Here is a 20730-nt window from a genome sequence, read left to right on the forward strand (position 1 = left end):
CATCAATGGGTGAATGACTGAATGTAGTGTAAAGCGCTTTGGGGTCCTTAGGGACTAAGTAAAGCGCTGTACAAATACAGGCCATTTACCATGCCTGATAGTTTTTATGAGGTAGTGGTTTTCTGCAAACATGGTGCTGTGCATTTTAGCCAAACATATTGATTTTGTTCTCATCTGTCTAAAGGACATTGTTCCAGAAGTCTTGTGCTCTCCGGCATGAAAACTTACTTCAGAAACAATCATATTTTAACTATATTTTAACTTTCATGTATTTAGACTCTTTACTGAAGTAAAGATGATAAAGACATTCAAGTAATAACAGGAAGGTTTAATTTAAAATACGATGAAGGTGTCTAAAATAAAAATATTTAATATGCAAGTGATCTTAGTTCTGATTAAATAATGCTGCACACCATAGTGTTGCAGCTGGAGATTAATTGAATTGAAATACTCCTGGGTGGCTGTATCTGTTATAACAGCATGATACGTTAGCAGTTTTATATTTTAAAATATGCAATATAATAAATAAGTAAAGCTTTAAAATAAATAGGTTGGAGTACAAGGGACAATATGTATAGTGGTGTTGAAAATACAGGGGAGTAGAAGAAAGTATAGCATAAAAATACCTTTAAAAAAACGACAAGTACATCAGAACTGTACTTCAGTGAAGTACTTGTTACGTTACACCACTGGTGCTGTTTATACTTTGATCCCCTGCTGGATTAACAATACTCCAGTTCAGTGACACTGACAGGGGAGCAAAAGGGGGGCAATCATTTTTCAGGGAGGGATGGTACAACTCAACTATAATTCCATCCATACATTCATCCATCTTCCTCTGATCCACTTCACACCTACAGTGAAACCACTTTAGAGTCACCAGTTAATCTAAAACCCACACAGACAAGGATGAACATGCAACCGCCACACACAGAGGCCTCAGGCGGTCAGTGGATTCAAACCCAGAACCTGAGGCAGTAGTGCTAACCACTGCACCACTGTGCTGCCTACTAAAACCCCATGTATTTTAATCTAAGAAACAACCATAAGTCTGATAACTGATAACCTTTGATTCCATTCATTCCATGATTTTGTCTCTGTCCATTAAAATGAAACCACCATAAAAATCAGAGGCTCTTCGTGTTTTTGTGTAAGTGACCAAACTTACAAATTCAGCAAGGGTTCAAATAATTACTTCCCCCATTGTAAATAGCATTATTAACATTTGATATGGTCAGGTCTCTAAAAGAGGAAGACACTTTAACCTCAGGATACTCTCATACTGACGATCGATCACTAAGGACATTTGATGCTGTTGTTTAGTAAAAGCGTCTTATTTTCCACTTATTTATGGTGGTTATCATCAAGGTGGTTATCCACATGTGGGGCATAGAGCAACTGCTTGAAGTTGTGGACAAGTGGAACTATATGGAGTATTTTCTTATTTATGACATGAAAGTTTTTTGACTGTACCATTATCCACTGTCTCTGCTAATGTTGCAGTTTCCTACTGTGAGTCACCCTCAAACCTTGGAGCGGAGATACCTGGGAATCATCGACGCAGCCCTGCTCGACCTGCTGAAGGTGAGGCGAGCCGAGCGACTTTAATGGTTTTATTCTTAACTTTTGTCTGTTTTCAGAGTATCGTGAAAACGTCCAGTTAACCACAATAATTTTCATAAACTAGACATCTGATAGTTGCATCATTATCACGGTGTTTACGTCGTGACTGCACGGTGCCTCCTCCCTGCTTCGGCATCTCTCAGCTCATATCCTGGTTCCACTGCTGTTATTGCTGTGTCTACACTGTAAACAGGAGCTCCATGTCAAGAATGTAGGCTGTGCTTGTGCTCTTGCGCTTTTCCCAGCAGATAATGACTCACCGCTAACATGATGATGATGATGATGCCATCTCAGGACTGACTTAAGCAAGGACAGGCGTCTCTCTAAGAACTAATCGGGCTTTTTTGTGTTGAGTTCAGATACAATTTAATAACGTTTGTTTGCTAATCGTTAACGCTGAGCTGCACGGCTACCAAAGAGCTTCTGATGTTGACCCAAAATGTAGCTTCCACTGTATATTTGTGTTATTCAAAAACAAAGCTGCATCCAGATTTCAGTTTGAGTTTGTTCATACATTAAAGTGAGTTCAGAGAGACTATTAAACACATTATTTGGGTAAGAAAAAGCAAATGTCACAAATCACATTTCACATCATTGTTTGGCTCGTTTGGTGACTGTGAGACACAATTAAATGCGGCAGCAGCTTGACTTTTATGATAATGGCGATGATTCATAGTAGCACGACTGTTTCGGTTTGTTTGAGAGGTCTGCATGTTCGGGGTGTCTTCAGCGCTCACGGGCTCCATCTGTGTGGTTTGTGGTTTAGAACATGCTGCTCCTGAACCCCACCGAGCGCTTTCTCACAGAGCAGAGCCTGAACCACCACGCCTTCCAGACCCTGCGGATGGTGGAGCGGCCTGGGCCACCCACACCCACACCTGTACGCTCCTCTAAGAGAAAACCTCACCACGGAGACAACACTACCCCCAGCAGGTCAGCAGTGAGCACTATATTTGGGGAAAGCTTGCCAGTGTAGATGTATTAATGGGTCGTTTCATGAACAAATGCTGCCAGATGTTTTTAATCAGCAGCCACCATCCAGCAACATTTGACAGAATATTTCAGGATAATTCATATATTGTCTGTCTGGTTTAGTCTGTAATTATTCTGCATCTCAGTGCACTTTTGTTTCCTAAATTTTAACTAACGCTATTTACATATTGAAATAAAGACCTTGTTTTTGGAAACTTTTCTTCACTTCATTTTTCTTTGCTGTTCATATTACCAAGACAACAGTGAATTAAGATTTTTATATCTAGTCTTTTGGGAGGTTTTGATGTACTTTATGCTACTCATATTCTTTCATCACCCTGCACTTACACCAAACCTCATCCAATAAATAAAAATAAATAGCTGATGTTTTTAAAATTTCTATTGCAGTGTTTGGCCATGATAGTCACTGAGTGACAATATAATGTGACAGCATCAAGTGAGACTCTTTTAGCTATATACTTAACCCTTTAAGACCTACCATAGAACCAAGTCCGCCAGAGCTTATATTATATTTTTACATGCTGTAGAGCCATTTTTGGGAGCATTTTAAGTTGATATACATCAATACAACCATTATAGCCCAAATTTTAATAATATGTCTGCATTAAGTGCATAGTAATTACATAAATTGCAAAAAAGTGCAATAAACTACAAAATATTTGAAAATCCTTTTTGTTTTTTTTAACATATATTTCTAGTTAGAGAAATTTAAGAGGCTTATCCCTCAAAACTGTAAATACAAAAAGTTGCACAAAATAGTTTCCCACCACAGGAAATTTATTTTAAGTGTCTTCATAGTTTTATTTTTGAAATACACCAATTTTTATATACTGCAGGAAAAATGAAAATAAATATTATAATGCAAATTTGCAAAAAAGCAGCATATGCATCAAAATAAACTATTTCCAGCAGTGCAATATGAGTCCTAAGCATCCCAGAAACGACACAGAAAGTCATAAAGTCAAACATAACTTTTGAAAACACCAGTATAGGCTCATAAGGCCCTGATGGTACAAAACTACATTTCCGCAAAATGACGTCACTTCCGGTTTCGGGCAGGTCATGGCGGACATGCGATAGTTCGCGCTGATCGAGTAGGAAGTGTTACAAACAGCTGGTCGGATTTGCAAAGCATGTTTTTGGAATATTATGTTTTTGTTGCTGCAAGTGTTTTTTATGCAGTTTTTGCAAAGCCATATGTGGACGGAAACTGTAACCTAGGACAAGCTGATGGCATGAGATGCAAGTACAACTCCTCCGGTTTCATATGCAAAAAAAATTATTGCGCTAGCTTACGTGGTTGCAGTGCTACCGGGATTTTAAAAAAGTTACGCAAAACGGAGCGTGCCCGCTCCGACCAGCTTTAAAGGGTTAACATCCACTCTACTTTACTAAAAAATCCACTGTGTCAACGACACTGTATCATCGACACACAGAAAAAAGCTCATAATAAACTGCAGGTTTCATGTCATCCATATGTATTGGGAAGAACAGGGGTCTTGCAATTGATCCCTGTGGAACACCTTTCCTTATTAAATGCAGTAAGTGGTACCTTTGCTGCCACTGAGTTCATTATTACATGTTTTTGTCTCTGCTTTTCCTTAGGAGCCATGGGGGAAAGAGCTCAGGAAGCCACCGCTCCAGCAGCAGAGAGTGCTCCAGCTTACCCCGACATGAAGACCTCCACCCCAACAACGACAGCTTTCTCAACGGCAACATGTCTGCAGCCATCAACCTCAGCCCCACACTGCATCCTAAGAACTACCAGCCGCAGATCTTCAACCACTCCACCGCCTGCAACATGGACCTGGCCAGCAGCAACCTGCCTCATCTGCTCAGCCCCGGTGAGACCAAGTCCAAGGGCGACTTTGAGATGAACTTGGGGTCTAAGGTGTCAGATGGCCCAGGGGCGAAGTACCTCAAATCCAACTTCCGCTCACAGCAGAACCGCCACTCTTTTGTAGAAGGGAAGACCAACACGCTTCAGTCAGGGGACAAACACAGCCGACACAACTACATGGAGTCCCACAGCTCCACGCCATCCTCCTCTAAGTTTGCCTACCTGAACTTGTCCAAGAGCTATGGCACGCTTAGCGATGCCAAGTCAGTGGGGAACTTAAATGATGTGCATCTTTATGCAGATGAACCCACGTCTCGCTATTTTCCTTCCAGCTGCCTCGACCTCACAGCTCCGGGCAGCCCAGCGGCCCGCCGAGTGGAGAGGCTGGGACCTGGCACAGGTGGCCGAGGAAGCATGCGCTCAGAGAGAGAGAGCAACACTCTGGACTCCTCCTACAGGCGCTCCTCCACCCGCCATAAAACTTCAGAGGAGTCCAAGTCACCAGACTCCCTGGATCCCGGGGAGAGCGAAAGGAGCCATTCCCATTCTCTCTCTGCCCCACATGACCCTCTGTCTTATGGTCAGGGATACACCAGCCCCTTCTCCTCCCAGCAGAGGCCACACCGCCACTCCATGTACGTACGGAGGGATCACCAGAGGACGCACGGGGGAGACGAGGGACTGTTGGTCGGGCAGGGAATACCCACCAGAGCCAGCAGCCTCCAGCTCCTGTCCCCACAGCTGCAGCACCGCACACTGCCTCGCCACTCTGGGGGCTCCTCCAGAGAAGAAGACATGAGCAGGGTCAGTCCTCAGCCCACATCAAAACTCTCCAGCTTTAGGGAAAGCCTTCAGGATGTAATCATAACAAATGCCTACACCAGGTTTTGTTGGACGGCTCTGCCTCAGTCTCAGTTTGTCCAGTGACGCAGCCAGGACTTATTCTGGTGGCGTCTGAAAACATGGTGTGTGTTTAGGTTCTCAGCCAGATCTTGTGTCCCAGGTTTATAATGAATTGGAAAGGCAGGATTAGCATAGCTGCAGCTTCATCTGTGAACATTTGAGGTGCTAAGAGTGTGGCTTTCTTTTTAGGACATGCAGTGAATCATGCTACCCGTATATTTATATATACTGTATACACACATATAGTATATATATACCGTGTGTGTATTTGTATGTGCTGCAATGCTGAGCTCACTTCATGCTTCATCATGTCTCCATTAACAGAACGAACAGGCACCCACTGAGGTCACCCACAGCAGACCTCCAATAAGGGACTCCACAAGGGACAACACCGCATCTTTTCACACACAGCGGAAAAAAAGCGAGGTCCGACATTCTGCCTGCACCCACCATTCCCCACCCACATCCAGTCTTCCGAGCGCGCGGATGTGGGTGGATACTGCTGTCATGAACTGCTCTCTCTTTCTCTTTTTTCTCTGTCTCTCCTGCATCAGATGCCTCTTCATTTTCTCTGTGTGCTTTGCTTCCCTCTAATGTGACTTCTTATGGTAGCGCAGTCGAGCTCGTCATCGCATCGCATTTCAGTTCTGGGCTACATTTATAGCCCGCACAGATGTTTTATTATAACGGCCAATCATAAATCAATACGCCCCCACCTTATTTTTCTGTCCCTTCAGGTAAATAAAGGTATCGTTTCAGACAGAGAGGCATGCAAAGCAGGCAGCCTCGGAGATTTTATGTCATAAGTTTCTCTGTTGTGACTCAGGTTGGCTTATATCATGACCAGCAAACAGAAGATGGGGGTTCTTCCAAAGAGAACCGCAACATCTACAGCGAATCCATGCCAAGGCGGGTGGGCAGCTTCTACAGAGGTTGGTTTAATCAGGAGTGATATTTATGGCTGTGGCTTTCTCGCTTTCATTGCTGCAGTAAGGGGGGAAGATTAACTCCAGACACATCACTAGAGGGAATATTATTTTTTACTAATCACTGATCAGCTGCTTGTATATAGAGAATTATTATATTATTGCAGATTCTTGAGATGTCTACACTAAGTTAGAGAGAAATACAGCTGTTTCACTCAAAACTAAAAATAGCCATCTTATCACCAGACTCGGTGATCTTCATCCTCTAATGTCTGTAGATTTCATAGCAGTTGATTAAAACGGTCGGGCAGTGGGCCCGTTCAAAATCAAAAGCCTTACCTAAATTAAATTTGGCTGATCTCCAGTTCGAGGTCATCTTCGCGGGCATGTCCAGACAGCTGCTATTTTTAGCCCACTCTCTGGAAGTTCTGTTCTTACCGCTTCCACTGTGCACTCGGCTATTTCACCACACACCTCAAACTTGAGAAGAGAGCATAAAACTTGTGTTTCAAACCGACTGGAATTTCACAAGATAACCGCTGGCGATGAGAGCTGGGTTTCCAGCGACAGCTAAGCAGTTTGCAGCCATTTCCACCAGATTTGCCTCGCTGTGGTTTTGTCCACTTTCCAAAAATTAAAATCAAGTTAAAGGATCACAGTTTTGACATGTTGGAGGAGATTCAGCACACACTGCAGAAGTACAAGGAGACAGAGATCTAAAAAATAATAGCAGCACTGAAAATGATCCAGTGGTGCACAAGAGGATGATCAACAGGAGACTGATCAAAAGGAATCGTGTTTCATTCTTTTAAGCCCGTCCTGGAACTTTTTACTCAAACCTAATTACAATATGTCAGGAAGCTGCTGAAAGCAGGCTTAAGAGTTTTGACAGTAACGCAGACTGACTGAGATAACTTATTAAAAGATGTGCTTGCCACTGTTTTGGAGTGCACAGTATGCTATAATGGAAAGAACATCTGATGCTAATGTGTTCAACTTCCTCTTTAAAGTAGTGTCCTTGAGGCAGCAGCTATTTTAAGACCAAGCCATGTGTGGCTATTCAGACATGAGGACTGGCTCCATTGTATCACAATAGTGACATTTCAACTGGAGTATAATCTTGAGGAAGAAGGTGAAATTACAGTGAGCCAAACAGGGCGAAATGTAGTAGGTGGTGAGCACACCGTGAGCTAGCAAATACTGCATGTACCACCGCTACGGTCAACTGGACGCTCTCCTTTAGATATCTCAGGGAGTCACTTCAGCTTTGGGATGATTTTGTGATTGTTGGGGACAAAAGTGTGATGCAGACTCTTCAAGCGTGTTTCTGAATGTGGTTGCCTTTGGGCACTGCAGAATCTTCCACTGAAAATTGAAGAGCGTCCCTTTGCGAAGCCTTAAGCTGAGCGTTATTGCCCTCCTGGTAATGTTACCCGGCTTAATCCTCCTAAAAGGGACCATGACTTGCAAAATTATTTTGTATTAGACAAAAATGGAATTTAGACCAAGCGCAGTAAAGATCCAAAGGGCTGTTTTTTCCTCATAGACTTCAGTACGGCCAAACTTCTTTTTACAAGCAGAAAGGATGCAATAATAAGCACTTCTTTGCTTCACATTTATACAGTCTGTGGTCTGAACAGGACTTCGCCATAGTTGTTGCTAACCGTTGCTGCTCTACACACGTAACTCATTCAAGATGCTACACCTGTGCATTAGCATTAAAATGGAATAAGATCTGGTTTGCTGAAAATGAGTTAAACCATATGGAAATTTGTGCATTGTTTGGCATTAGTCCATTTCCATAATACGAGGGACGCAAAAACTCCATCAGGGTATTTTTATATTCGCTTCTTTAGCATTTTTGGGGGCGGCCAATGTTTAAAACTTTGAGTTTGACACACGATTACTTTAGTGTATGAATTTGCTTTAAAGTCTAACTTATGGAACTGCACAGGAGCCTTTGTGGGCGCCATTGTTGTTTGCACTGGTGTGTCAAGTCGTACTTGGAGAAAAATCTTGAGGAACACTTTCAATTCAATTCAATTCAATTCAATAAACTTTATTGATCCCGAAGGTTGGCCCCGAAGAAAATTGGGTTGCTTTTATTGAAAGGAAGAGGAAGGTCAAAAGAGAGAAAAGTAAAACATCTAATCGAAACAGAACACCATCGATCGCATTAGCGAAATGCACAAGTTTGATACAATTGCAGTCTGTTACATTTTCAGTTCGCTGAGGTCTTTTGCGTGTGCCAATCAATTTCCGATGTTTACACGGCATGTTGCAGCCAAGCCAACATGTCACAGCTGTTAAAGTCTACAGCACTGTTAGTTATGGTATAAATTTCTATTTACTTGCAGCTTTTTTAAATTATATTCCCTGTTTTTTGTTGTGTATCTTTGGAAATCTCGAGTTATGTTTTAATCTTAATTTATTTGTATTACCCGCCTAAACTTTAGATATATGTTTGGGTCAGAGCTAGAATTATGACATCTAATGACCTGTGTTTATGTGTTTATTTCTCTGTATATTGGACGTAAATTAACCCATTTGTTGTGTTTGTTGAACAGTCCCGTCTCCCCGGCCAGACAATTCCTTCCACGACAGCCGGGGTCAGAGTCGGGGCTCGGGCTTGTCTGGCGACGGCGGCAGTTTGGCGAATCACTCCAAACGACAGCCGGCGTTTGACCCCTGGTAATTATATCTTCTAACCACGACCGAAAATAGTTTCACACCAAAAGAACAGCAGCGTTTATTCTCTTCGCTGTCTGTGGCGCTGTCAGAACAGTATACCGTCAGATTTAATTTCACACCGGCCACATGACGTGGCATTTTTAACAGAAGTTCTTACTGGGAGTTAAAACTTTTTAGCCGAGACATCACGCTCATTACTCTTTGTTTTTATTTCAGGACTGGCCCAGATACTGTAGTCTTGAGTGCCTCTGAGCCTTCCAAAGAAAAGGAGAAGCAGGGTTTCTTCAGAGCAATAAAGAAGAAAAAGAAGAAATCTCAGATGGTATGTTGTGTGTGAAGTACGTCTGAGGACTTACGCCCACATGTGGATGCAGTGTTTTCCCATCTATGAGCCTCATCGGCACCTTTACAGAAATATAAAACCATTTATTGTTGTTGTTGTTGTCATGTGCATCATGTTTACCTCTACCACCAGTCATGTGCCTCTGTAATTACAGATGGAAGTCCCTGATGGAAGGCCTCCTGTCATCAAGAAATGTCTTTTCCCTCTGTTTAGCCCAAAGAATAACATAAAGCATAGTTCCTCTGTGAGAGTCCTCCCTGTAGTGTCCTCTCCCATGGTACATGCTGTTTTACACTATCCTACTCACCTCCTGCCTCTGTGTCACCCATCTAACATTGCATGCTTTAACAGCATTGGTCAACACTGTTTTAATGTGTGATTTTTAAGCCTGGTTTTCCTGGTGGTGAGTTGAGTGAATGAATCAATAAACCAGCTGGATCCATCTATTCGAGAAAAAAAAAGCTCCCACTTTGAAGAAAAGCATGCACTTGACTGCAATCGGTTTAAAAGGATGGATCTGACGGGTCATTTTTGTGCTTCTGATCACTCGCCAGTGATTTCAGCCATGGCCCTAACAGCATGTCTCTGCTTATGAGCTGAGGATGGACGAGAGCGCTCAGGCTTTAGCTGAGCACACACGGTTTCAGGAGTTTGCGTGCTTGTTTTCACAAAGCTTTACTGCTTACCGGCATCATGCAGAGGCATTTGATCAATTTCTCTATGTGCACCTAAACCCGTGACTTTATTACAGAGCAAAGATCACAAAGTGATGGTGGAGCTACGATGGTACTTGCTTAATATAAAAGCGACCACATTTTGGCGTGTTAAACTAGCTGCCAGCTCTGTGGCAGTGGTGGTTCAGCATGAAACAGGTGTTTGAGGCTCTTTCTTCCCTTTGCGTTTCTATTTATAAGTGACAGTTTGCTCAGATTCGGGGAGGGGGGGTTACATGCTGATGACAGAGCACAAATAAATGCAATCTGGCCAGGAGGAGGAATCAGGCAGTCAGACTCGGAGTCGGTGGAAAACGGCATTTACTGCATGAAGAGGATATCATTTGAACTGCGTTTGAATTACGCTCAGAAAACATCTTTTATTTATCAGAAACGAGTGGAGTGTTCTCTTCTCTTCCTCAGATCAGCAAACACATTGGGGTTTGGCTTCTGATGCATGTTTTTTGTCCGTTTTCTTTTTATTTCTTCTTCACTGCACTGGAGATCAATAAGTAACAACGCAGGTTATCAGATGTAACTTCACATTTATGTCTGTGATGAATGAGCGCATGTAAAGGGTAACATGAAACACAGAAATCTGTTTACTGAAGACGCTCATTTCCAGCTCAGACTCTGATAGAGTAGCTTTTGCATGACTCACAGTTCAAAATAATCCTTATTTAAGTTGATTAGCTGTCTAAAAAGCACAATTTTAGCTCTCTTTTCCTCTCAGGTACCTTTCTACTGATTGGCTGCTACTCAAAAACAGAAGGTGCAGGGATTGCCTATTCTCTCTGACATCATGCAGAACCAGAAGTAGAAAAAACTGTTAGAAATGAGTGCTTAGGCCAGTTGGAAACAATATAAATTAACTTCATAAATAAAAACAGTTTAGCAGATTATGTGAGTGTTTTATGTTGCCCTAAACATTGTGCACTGCTGTCCTAGTCATGAGTGTGAAATGTGATTGGATGAGTAAATTATACCTCCGTGCTCTGTGTCACAGGTTTCCAGTGAAGGCGTGGATACGGTCATCCAAAAGTCCTCCAGGTCTTCAAGTCACCAGAGCAACCGCCACAGGTCACGTGACAAGAGCAGAGACCGGGACCAAGACCGAGACAGGGACAAGGACTGGCCGCCTGAGAAACTGTCCGATTCACACTCTTCGGTGAGAGTTCTCCTCGTGCGCTGTTGTGAAGTGCTTGATCTAAACATTTATTCATGAGCTGCGTTTCGTTACATACGCTCTTCCCGAGGAGAGCGCCAAATAGAAATAAGAGCAGGTATCCTCGTCTAGAAGATCTAATCAATGCAAATCAGCATCACCTGCTAACCAAGATGTCAGGGAGAGAAAAAACAGATGGCGAACACAAAGGGTGATAATTTCTTCTAGAAAAAATGCTCTTTTTCGCTCCTAAAGATTGAAATTTTGTATAAACGTTTCAAGAACTGAACTGTAACTGAGCCAAATAAGTTGTAGACTTTTATATTTTACCAATTTTCCTGTCTGTCCAGGATGATTTAGTAATCAAATAAACTGTGACTCAGATGTTGGTGTTTAATAAAAGCAAAGACACACCTTAATCCCTTCCCTGCAGTAATCATAAGAGACTGTCTGACTGGACTGATCGTCCGTCATCGACGGGATTAAACCTGTCGTGAGCGCAATTTTTCTTTCCTCTGATATTTTGTGTTCTGTCGTGTCTTTCAGAGCCAACCGCTGAAGTCGCTGCGCAAGCTCCTGCACCTTTCCTCCTCATCGTCCAACCAGACCGCATCTTCTGACATGCGCTACCAGCCGCTGCCTAACTCATCCTCTGCTCAAGGCGGTTTCACCGAGAGCCGGGGTCACTCAGGGGTCAGCACGCCCCAGCTCAAGGCCCGACAGTCAGCGTACCCGCTGCCCGGACAGCTGGATTCGGGCTGGCACACGTCCGCCCTGGGCCGCCCCGAGGGCAACCCCTACCCGGAGCAAATGAGCATCAAAGGAGGCCAGAACGGGCACGGCTTCGGACGCCCGTCCAGATCTCGTATGCCAAATCTCAACGACCTGAAAGAGACAGCTCTGTGATCTCCAGCGCCCCACTGCTCTCACGCGTGTGTCAGACTCCTCTGTTACCACCTCCCTCCTGTAACACCTGCTCCACACACACACACAAACACACACACCAAACCATCAGTTCAAACACTGCTTGCAAACAGGCCAAAAGCCTTTTTACGTCCAGATTTTTTTAAAGCTTCCATGTTTGATAGACTTTATATTAATACCTATGTAATTCTGATTATAATTTGTATTATAAAGTAAATATATTATAAATTCAGTGTATATATATATAAATGGATAGATAAAGTGTAGATTTTAAGTGTAAGTATTTTTGTTTCTATTAAATATAGAAATATAGTACATTTTACTGCGTAGTATTATTTAAGACTAATCTAAGGCATTCGAAGCAAATGCAGTTTTATCAGTTGTTACAATAGAGATTGGTAATGTCAGTATCTCGTGTTCATCTCGTCCAGGATTGTAATTCTGTGTCCAAGCTGTCTTGCCTATGGATGTGCTCTGTCAGACTGGTTACAGACGCTCAAATGTGCAACTGCGAGCCAGTGCAGCCGTGTTGAAATCTAGCTATAACCTGTGCAGTTTCTCTGAGCTGCAATTGACAATCTAAAAGCTTACGTTTTATTGCTCTTTTCCTTCTTTCTTTTTTCTGGAAAGATTTTAGGTTTTACGTCTTAAGTGCAGCCATTTTAGAAACTACGGTGCCATCAACTAACAGAAAGCCTAACCTACATCGCCCTCTGTGGGAGATATCGAAGCACTGCATTTCCTGTTTTCTGACTGAGATTGTCAGGCACATTTAGACTTTTCCATGCACTGTATGTGTAAATGACCATTTGCATAATATAAACCAATGTTACGTAAATAGAGCAAACCTCACAGTTTAAAACAAATGTGTATCTATACAAAGGAGATGCAGGAGCGTTAACGTGCACTTACGGATGAATTATAACGTGTTCAAATGTTCTGCAATGCTTTGAGCAAACGTCAACAAACATCTGCAGCTGATAACAAAGGAAGTGGCTTTTCTCTGAAAACTACAGGATTCAATAAAGACTCTGTTGTTTGATTATTATTTTTTTTTTTAACTTCCAAGTGGTTCTGCTTGTTTGACCAGTTAAAAACATGTAGAAATGCACCCAAAAAAAACCCCATTTAAAGTTTAACTGCTGTAAATGTAGATTTCTTTATTTTTTAGAAGGTAACAGCAGTTAGAGGAACAGATAAGCCATTCTGGGTGTATGTGGTACAATGACTCCCAGCCTGTGAAAATAACCCAAGCACCACTCCTCCACCTGTTAGCTATTTAACTCCACACATTACAATATTTAAAAGTGGATATTACAAGTTTTCTTTGTTTAATACACTTAAACTGTCAGTATTAGGGTAATGGAACAGCATCTCTTTTAGTAACCCTTTTAGCCAGACTGACTGACTGACCAGATGTTTGGCCATTCATACGTCCATTTACTTGATTTGTATACATTCAGTTTTTCTACCAAGCACATTTTCCTTAAATATCAATTATATGAGTAATTAAACCTTTGATTTTGTTAATTTCAGCTGCATTTTACTCCAAATTATTACTTCATGTTTATTGAGGGTAAATAATAATTTTGTTTTGAGTTTACACTTAGCTGTTTCAACTATTTATCCATTATTTTAATTACTTCCACCTAACCATCCATTTAAAAGCTCCAGCTTTTTCAGCTAGTTTAATGTTTTCCAGCTGCTATTTTCCCATTTATTAAATACTTTAAGCTGAACTATTTTTCACATTTATCTATTTCTCTGTTTTCAACCGTTATTCCACTATTAGCCGTTCCAGCTGTTAGTTGAACGTCATCAGCCGTTATAATTTTTATTTTTTTGCAACAGTTTCTTTTCTTCTTCTCTTTTTTAATTGAAGCTAAAATATGCTTATCCCAGCCAATTATCGATGTACTCTGGCCTTTTCTTTCTTTAGCCATTTCACCATCGCCCACCTGTTTTCTGACTGAGGTCGGCTTTCCTTTAACATTAACCGTTCGCCCATTTCTTTCCACAGCTGTAGTATTTCTTTCAGCTGCAGCATCCTCGCCCTGGTTGGGAATCACTGTACTGCTGTATTTTTAACTGTTTGCACACACTGAACCACTTGGGATATGCTTTGGAGAAATCTTAAAATGGAAAGGCAGCGGGGGGCAGAATCTGTACTGTAACGTTGTTTTTCTGTTGGAAATAAAGTGCCATGAGAGTAGCTTGGCAGAAATAAATCCTAACCTTTTTAATGTTGCACTTTGAAGAGACTACGTGGCTCAGCAATATTGCTCTGTAAATTCTTCCTCACTTTCATGTTCGTGTGCGCAGTGTGTGAATATTGAAAGACGAGGGAGGGGGGGGCCCCCGCCGGCTCCTGCTGTAACGCGCTGAGCCCAGACATGACCGTGTCGTATTGTGTGTGGTGCATCTGTAAGGACTGTGCACACTCTGTACTTGACACGATACGTTTCTCTCTTTGGATTATTGTTTCGCTGAAGGAGCACCGTGTATTATATTAATACTGATGTGTGACTACTTGTTTGGTAATATTTATAACAGAGGATGTTTATCAACTGTTTAAATGAAATCAAGTATTAAGTTTGTGCTTTTATTACAGACACAAATTAGTAGCATAGTCAGTGTTTATCTGCTTTTTTTTTCCCAACAGAGCATTTACATGACAGCATAAACTCCCAGATGAATGCTTAACAATTTTAGATTATTCATGTTTACATATGTAACAGTAAATCTCAAATAAAACAAGCCCGTTTGATTTGACTCTGAACATGTAGAAGCTTTTTTATTTCCTGACGCAGTTAATAACTGCTTTATTGAAGGTAACAAATTTCAATTTGATCTGGAACAGTTTGGTGTTTACGTAACAGCACAATGCGCTTTTGGAAACTTTAATACAGACAAATAATCCATCAGAGGACACCAGAGATGTCCACCTGCCCAGAGAACTGTGAGCCTCACCAAATGGGGACAGACTAGACTTGTATCAAAGGATCTTACAGTGTTAGACAAATATTCCCCTTTTGGCAAGTGACAGGGTTGGCAGGGGAATGATGGTCAGTGAGGTAAGAAACACTTCAGGTGCATTTGTTCATGCACATCAGCAGCTCCATCCTCATGGCAATGCGGGTGTGCCAGCCCAGCGGCAGCAGGCGTATATAACGAGCCACAATAGGCGGGCGCAGCAGGTTTTGTACCGTGGAAGAGCGATCGGAGTTTCCGTAGAAGACCTAAACAAAAAGAAAGTACACAGCATTTAAACATCCAGAGTGCTCATTTTGTATCATTTACACACACAATAATCAGAAAAGGCTCATGAAGAGGACCTTCTATGATTACTTCCACCTCCATAGTTTTATTCTTTGAATAGCTTTGCATGATTTCACAGTTCAAAGTACTGTAATCCTTATTTATATTAACAGTGCAAACACTCAGTTCATCTACTATATGAATCAAACAATTTTAGCTCCCTTTGACTCAACTTTACTCTGATTAGCTTCTCATCATTAACCAGAAGCTTTGATTTGCACAGCTATGTGCATGATGTGACCATATTAGTATCCTATATTTTTGACAGCTTAGAAAGCCAAGCCAAATAAACTCGGCAGCAGCTATGTGTGGTGAACTACTAAATCATTCACGAGGACTTAAAGCAGTACCATATATATAGCAGAAAAGCATAATAGGTCCACATAAAATTACAATATAACAGCCTCTTAGTTGGATATATTTAAACACTTTAGTGTGTACTGATTGGTGTAGGCCAGAGATTTCAAACTCATTTTATATTGTGAGCTTTATGCGGCTCACTTCGAGCATAAATCAAATCAAAATTAATTTATATAGCACATTTAAAAACAACAGTTTTGATCATAAAATAAAAATAAAAATAAGACAAACACAACGCAAGACGAGACAAACATAGAAACCAACCAAATGATAATCAAACTATCTTACATCAAAGCCAGAGTAAAAAGATGGGTCTTTAAACGAGATTTAAAAGACTGAACAGTCTCAGAAGAGCGAATGGCAAAAGGGAGGTTGTTCCACAGTCTAGGAGCTGCAATAGCAAAGGCACGATCGCCTCTGGTTTTCAACCTAGACTTAGGTTGCATTAAGAGCATCTGGTTAGAAGATCTTAATGCTTTTATAGGATTATACAAATGAATAAGTTCTGTTAAATAGCTAGGGGCAGTGTTATTTAAGATTTTATAAGTGAGGTGGACAGATGAAATGTCCTTCTCTGTCAATGTAAAGATGTTTAACTGCACATATAAACCCTGAGATTACTGCAATTTAATAATAATGATGGATTGCATTTATATAGCGCTTTTCAAGGCACCCAAAGCGCTTTACAATTCCACTATTCATGGAAGAGGCTGCCATATCGCGCCATCGGCCCCTCTGGCCAACACCAGTAGGCGGTAGGTGAAGTGTCTTGCCCAAGGACACAATGACCAGGACAGAGAGCCCAGGGATCGAACCAGCAACCTTCCGGTTACAGATGAGCTTCCCAACCCCCTGAGCCACGGTAATCCCAATAACAGATCTCAGTTTTTCCAAATTACAAAGAAATAATGCTGAAGTAAATGAAAGTGGAAATTTTGGGGGTAATTTAAATGGTAAAAAAGGCCACAGGACTCAGTTATTATGACGCTTTCATATGTGACTCCTGTTTAGTGTACCTACCCTGTTATTTCCAGTCTGGTCTTTGTAGTAGATCCAGTTAAGAGTTTCTAAAGTGCGGTACTGGATGCTGTATTTAGTGATCCACTCATCAGCGTCGCAGCGGCCCTGGGTGAGGACACCCGACACCACGCTCACCTCCTTCAGGTCGATCTGGATCCACTGGTACTGATCGTTGAATTTGGACAGCCATGCGCACCTAACAAAGATTCACATTCCCAGTTATTTGTTTATCTGGGGTGCGCTGTGTGACACGAACTGGAGACTGGGTGGCCTTGACTCACCCAAAGCCCTGGTTGTTAAGGCGAGCCTTGTTCGGGATCCAGGAGGAGTACCAGCCGGTGTACTGGTCCTGACTGGAGCAGCTGATTTGGTCTGAGGTCACAGATCCAGATTCAAATCCCAGCGGTCTGTGGTACGGACATTCTGTGAAAGGAAACATTTCCAGGTTACTGTGGCATTAAATCGTATGAATTCCTGAAAATAAACACTTAGTAAACTTTCTAAACACTTCCAATGAGCTGGGATGCAGCGATTGGTTCGTTTTTGTGTTAAAAATGACTTAATGCCATTTGATGTTTTGAAGCAGAGCACAGGGTAGATTTAACTGAGCACAAACATTACACGTTCACATGGTAGCAACTACACTATGTTATGTTCTGTATGGGGTGGTCATGATGCTATACTATATGCCTTTTGCTTAGACGAGCAGTGAGCAACAGGTACCAACAACCTTACTGACATTGTGCAAGCACAACAAAATTACTGTTGTGCTAAGCTCATCAAATAACAAAAAAAAAAAAAAAAAAGTAGAAAATGTTAGAAATACGAAATATCAAAATATTGGATTAACATTGTCAAAAAACAACAACTGCATATTTGCAGAAAACCAAATCAGCACAAAGATCTCACACCAGCTGTCAGCACTGTTGTGGAGAGGTGATGAAATGGACTTGTTTTGCAGCCACAGGACCAGGACACCTTGCAGTCATTGAGTCGACCGTGAGCTCTTCCGTATATCAAAGTATTCTAGGGGCAGATGTGAGGCCACGTGCCCCGCAGTTAAAACTTGCGCAAGACTGGGTCATGAGGCAGGGCAATGATTAAAGCCCAGCAGCATCTCTATCAAGGAATCAAGGTGCTGCCAAGGCCGAGTCAAAGTCCAGACCTCAGCCTCACTTTAATGCTTTTCACCTTAACCTCAATGAACTCAAGGAATGCTGTGAAGAAGCGTGCGACAAAATCCCTCCGCAGTGATATGACAGAATGATAAAGTCATATGGAAAACAATAATTTCAAGTCATTGCTGCATAATGCTTCTGCAGTTTCACAATAAATAATGACACGGTGGAATATGTCATGTGTCGTCCTTCTTCTGATGCATTATTTACCCAATGTTTAAGACCAGGTAAGGACCAGATGGTTTTCCCCGGTTGGTTAAACCAAAGAAGTGAAACAGGGTTTACTTTCTTTTTTCCATGATGATAAATTGACTTCAGGTAATAAAAAATATATCAGTTACTTCAGATGAAAATTACTCCCTCTCACCCCTGACTGGATTGGTTTGAAGCTGTCAGAAAAGCGGATGATAGAAGTGATAGAAGAGCTGCCTGAAATGAAATGTTTATTCCATTTTAAAGACATTAAGAACGCAGCAAAGTATCCTCTTCCAGCTTTTCCTCGTGTAATAGTCCAACTTTGCTAATCAGAACTCTTGCATGATGAGGTAGAAGAAGATGATCGGGGCATTTTCTGATGTGTGCTTCCTTTGCTGGTATCATAGGTGAAGGTCATGGCCTATTTGGGCTCCCTAATCTGTTCGTCACATTCCAGCACAGGTAATGAGATTATCTGAAAAGCATTTGCCTGTGCAAGCTTCTTCCTCACAGCTGTTCATTTCTTAACCTTCAGTGCAAGCCTCTTTCATCTTACAGGCTGAAAAACTGCAAGATCAGAGAGGTGATTGTGCACTGCTGCAGCATGAAAGCACATGAGGACACAGCCAGCCTCCATCAGCTGTTTGATCCATCACAGATGTTAAATAAAGATCCACAGGACACAACTCTGCCCACCATTCATCTTCACATGCGTGACTTTCTCCTGCAAGTTAGTGTCCTTTGTATAAAGGGGAACCCATTAATCACTTTTTAAAACCTAAAAAAGGGCATCCAGCATGAGTATAAGTGAAACAGACAGAGGACTACACAGGTGGAGTCCTCACCTGGCATGCAGTTCAGCAGGTGACTTTGAGATGGTGGCGGTGTTGGCAGTGAGGTCGGGGGAACAGGTGGGATGACAGCAGGGATGCGTGCAGATTCGCAGTCACAGGTGCAGGCTTTCGCTTTTGTGCTCCAGGTTTCGATCACCTCCTGGTCCTCCTCCTGCAGGTCCAGGTCCTGGATGACCTCCTCCTCCTTCTCCTGGAGATCACACAGGGTGGAATGAATCGAGAGTTTGCTCTCAGAGTTTAAGACTTTTAAACCACATTTTAGACCTTTTTGAGACTCTTTCTTACCTCCTCTGAGTGAACAGTGACAAGGGCTATACACCCCATTGACAGAAGCATGAAACGTAAGAGCAGATGATAGAATAAAATGTGTAAGAAAAAAGAAAATGACCTAAAAGAAGCACCATGTCAAACAATCTTATGAATTATTGGATTGCATCTGAGGATTGCATGAAGGAAACACCAAGGAAAAGCTTTTTACCCTCTTTATAATTTCACTTGCAGCAGCAGCATTTTTGTGTAGTACTACGCACTGCTGTTTTAATAACTTGTGGGACCATTAGCATTATCATAAAGGCACAATAACTGTTGCGATTATTTTAAGGCAGGATCAGCTGCACAGTGACTTACCCTGAGAGAGAAGCAGGAGGAAAAGCACAGCAGCTCGACAAGCAGGCATCTCCATCTTTCCTCTTCAGCTGTGCTGAAATGAGATGTGTATGATACCCACTGCAAGTGGATGGGATTACTGTAATCCACAGGCCTGCAATGGCCTTACCTAATGCTCCTTATTGGCCCTTAGACACCTCCCTCAGGTGCTCTTGCACTGAATGTCATCACCTCATCAATAAAAAGTGGGCATCATTCGTGATGGCAGTGGTGTCTTTGAGGTTTTACACTCAGTTGAAAAAGCTAATTTTGTCACTAAGGTCATTTATGGTCCTATTATACATCACACATTTGTTTTTATCATAAATATACTTTTTCATTTATCTGTGCCTGATAAAGGCTGCTTTAGGTAAGCCATATCTAGACACAGACCAGTACCAGCGAATTAGTATTCAGTTTGGGTACAAACAAATATGATCAAATAGGCCTGAAAGCAGCAGGTTTGTCTATGACAAAAAAATCACTTTAAATTCAAAGAAATCAGAAATAGTTACAAACATTTTAATATTCGTTTAATATGTTTGACTTACACTGGGATGGATCACAGTTACCCACAATTGCCATCATCCATAAAACTCACAACCTACAAGTTTAATAATTTGTTTAAAAAGGCTACTGTAAATATAGGCGGAGATTTTAATTTTGTAAGTTTGAGAGTTACTTACAATTCAGAGTTATCCCAGCATGAAGAGATGGGATGTAATCTCACATCTGCTTGTTTTTGTCAGTTATCTGGCTGATAATTGTAATTTATAACATGACAAGTTGCCCTAAGGTGCCTGAAATCTTATAAAAGCTGGTTGTTTAAATGTGGGTCAAAAAGATGACCATGGCAGATGTTGCAAGTTGATTGTTCCAAAAGTCTTATTTCTAGAATATTGAAGCTTTGCAGTGACGTTAATCCGTTCAAATCCCCAATCAGTGCTGGCTGTCCAACTAAAATAGACACACTAGAGTTCCAGTTAGGAAACCACAACAGTTTCCCCACCAAGTAAGCACAAAGTATTCTGTTTTGAGA

At 41.7% G+C, this 20730-nt stretch overlaps 2 protein-coding genes across 6 annotated transcripts in view; one reads left to right on the forward strand and one right to left on the reverse strand.

Moving 5' to 3' along the window:
* The window catches only part of LOC146641275 (cyclin-dependent kinase-like 5), a 53080-nt gene extending 38202 nt beyond the window's left edge, over positions 1–14878 (forward strand). For 2 of the 3 annotated variants that reach the window (XM_085398159.1, XM_085398160.1), the window contains exons 10-19: positions 1504–1584; positions 2390–2556; positions 4222–5260; positions 5684–5785; positions 6186–6291; positions 8853–8976; positions 9193–9298; positions 9474–9596; positions 11039–11200; positions 11744–14878. In XM_085398159.1, the coding sequence (XP_085254285.1) occupies positions 1504–1584; positions 2390–2556; positions 4222–5260; positions 5684–5785; positions 6186–6291; positions 8853–8976; positions 9193–9298; positions 9474–9596; positions 11039–11200; positions 11744–12103 (2370 nt within the window). In that variant the 3' untranslated portion in view covers positions 12104–14878. The remainder of the gene's footprint in view (positions 1–1503; positions 1585–2389; positions 2557–4221; positions 5261–5683; positions 5786–6185; positions 6292–8852; positions 8977–9192; positions 9299–9473; positions 9597–11038; positions 11201–11743) is intronic. The other variant, XM_085398161.1, reaches the window with a different exon arrangement.
* A 118-nt stretch (positions 14879–14996) lies between these two features.
* Positions 14997–19728, reverse strand: LOC146641276 (retinoschisin-like). Of its 3 annotated transcripts, none has more exons than XM_085399060.1 (6): positions 19674–19728; positions 19332–19357; positions 19038–19230; positions 17101–17242; positions 16820–17015; positions 14997–15360 (listed from the first exon to the last, which is right to left on the reverse strand). In XM_085399060.1, exons 1-6 carry the CDS (start codon positions 19726–19728, stop codon positions 15208–15210), a joined length of 765 nt encoding a protein of 254 aa, XP_085255186.1. In that variant the 3' UTR covers positions 14997–15207. The 3 variants fall into 3 exon arrangements, with proteins under 3 accessions (XP_085255186.1, XP_085255185.1, XP_085255183.1); XM_085399059.1 differs by having other exon boundaries at positions 19038–19233; XM_085399057.1 differs by having other exon boundaries at positions 19038–19236.
* Positions 19729–20730: the final 1002 nt, after the last annotated feature.

The sequence above is a fragment of the Rhamphochromis longiceps genome, linkage group LG23, assembly GCF_057381845.1.
Source record: "Rhamphochromis longiceps isolate RC_006_pf linkage group LG23, R_longiceps_female_GT1.1, whole genome shotgun sequence".
In the NCBI taxonomy this organism is placed as follows: domain Eukaryota; kingdom Metazoa; phylum Chordata; class Actinopteri; order Cichliformes; family Cichlidae; genus Rhamphochromis; species Rhamphochromis longiceps.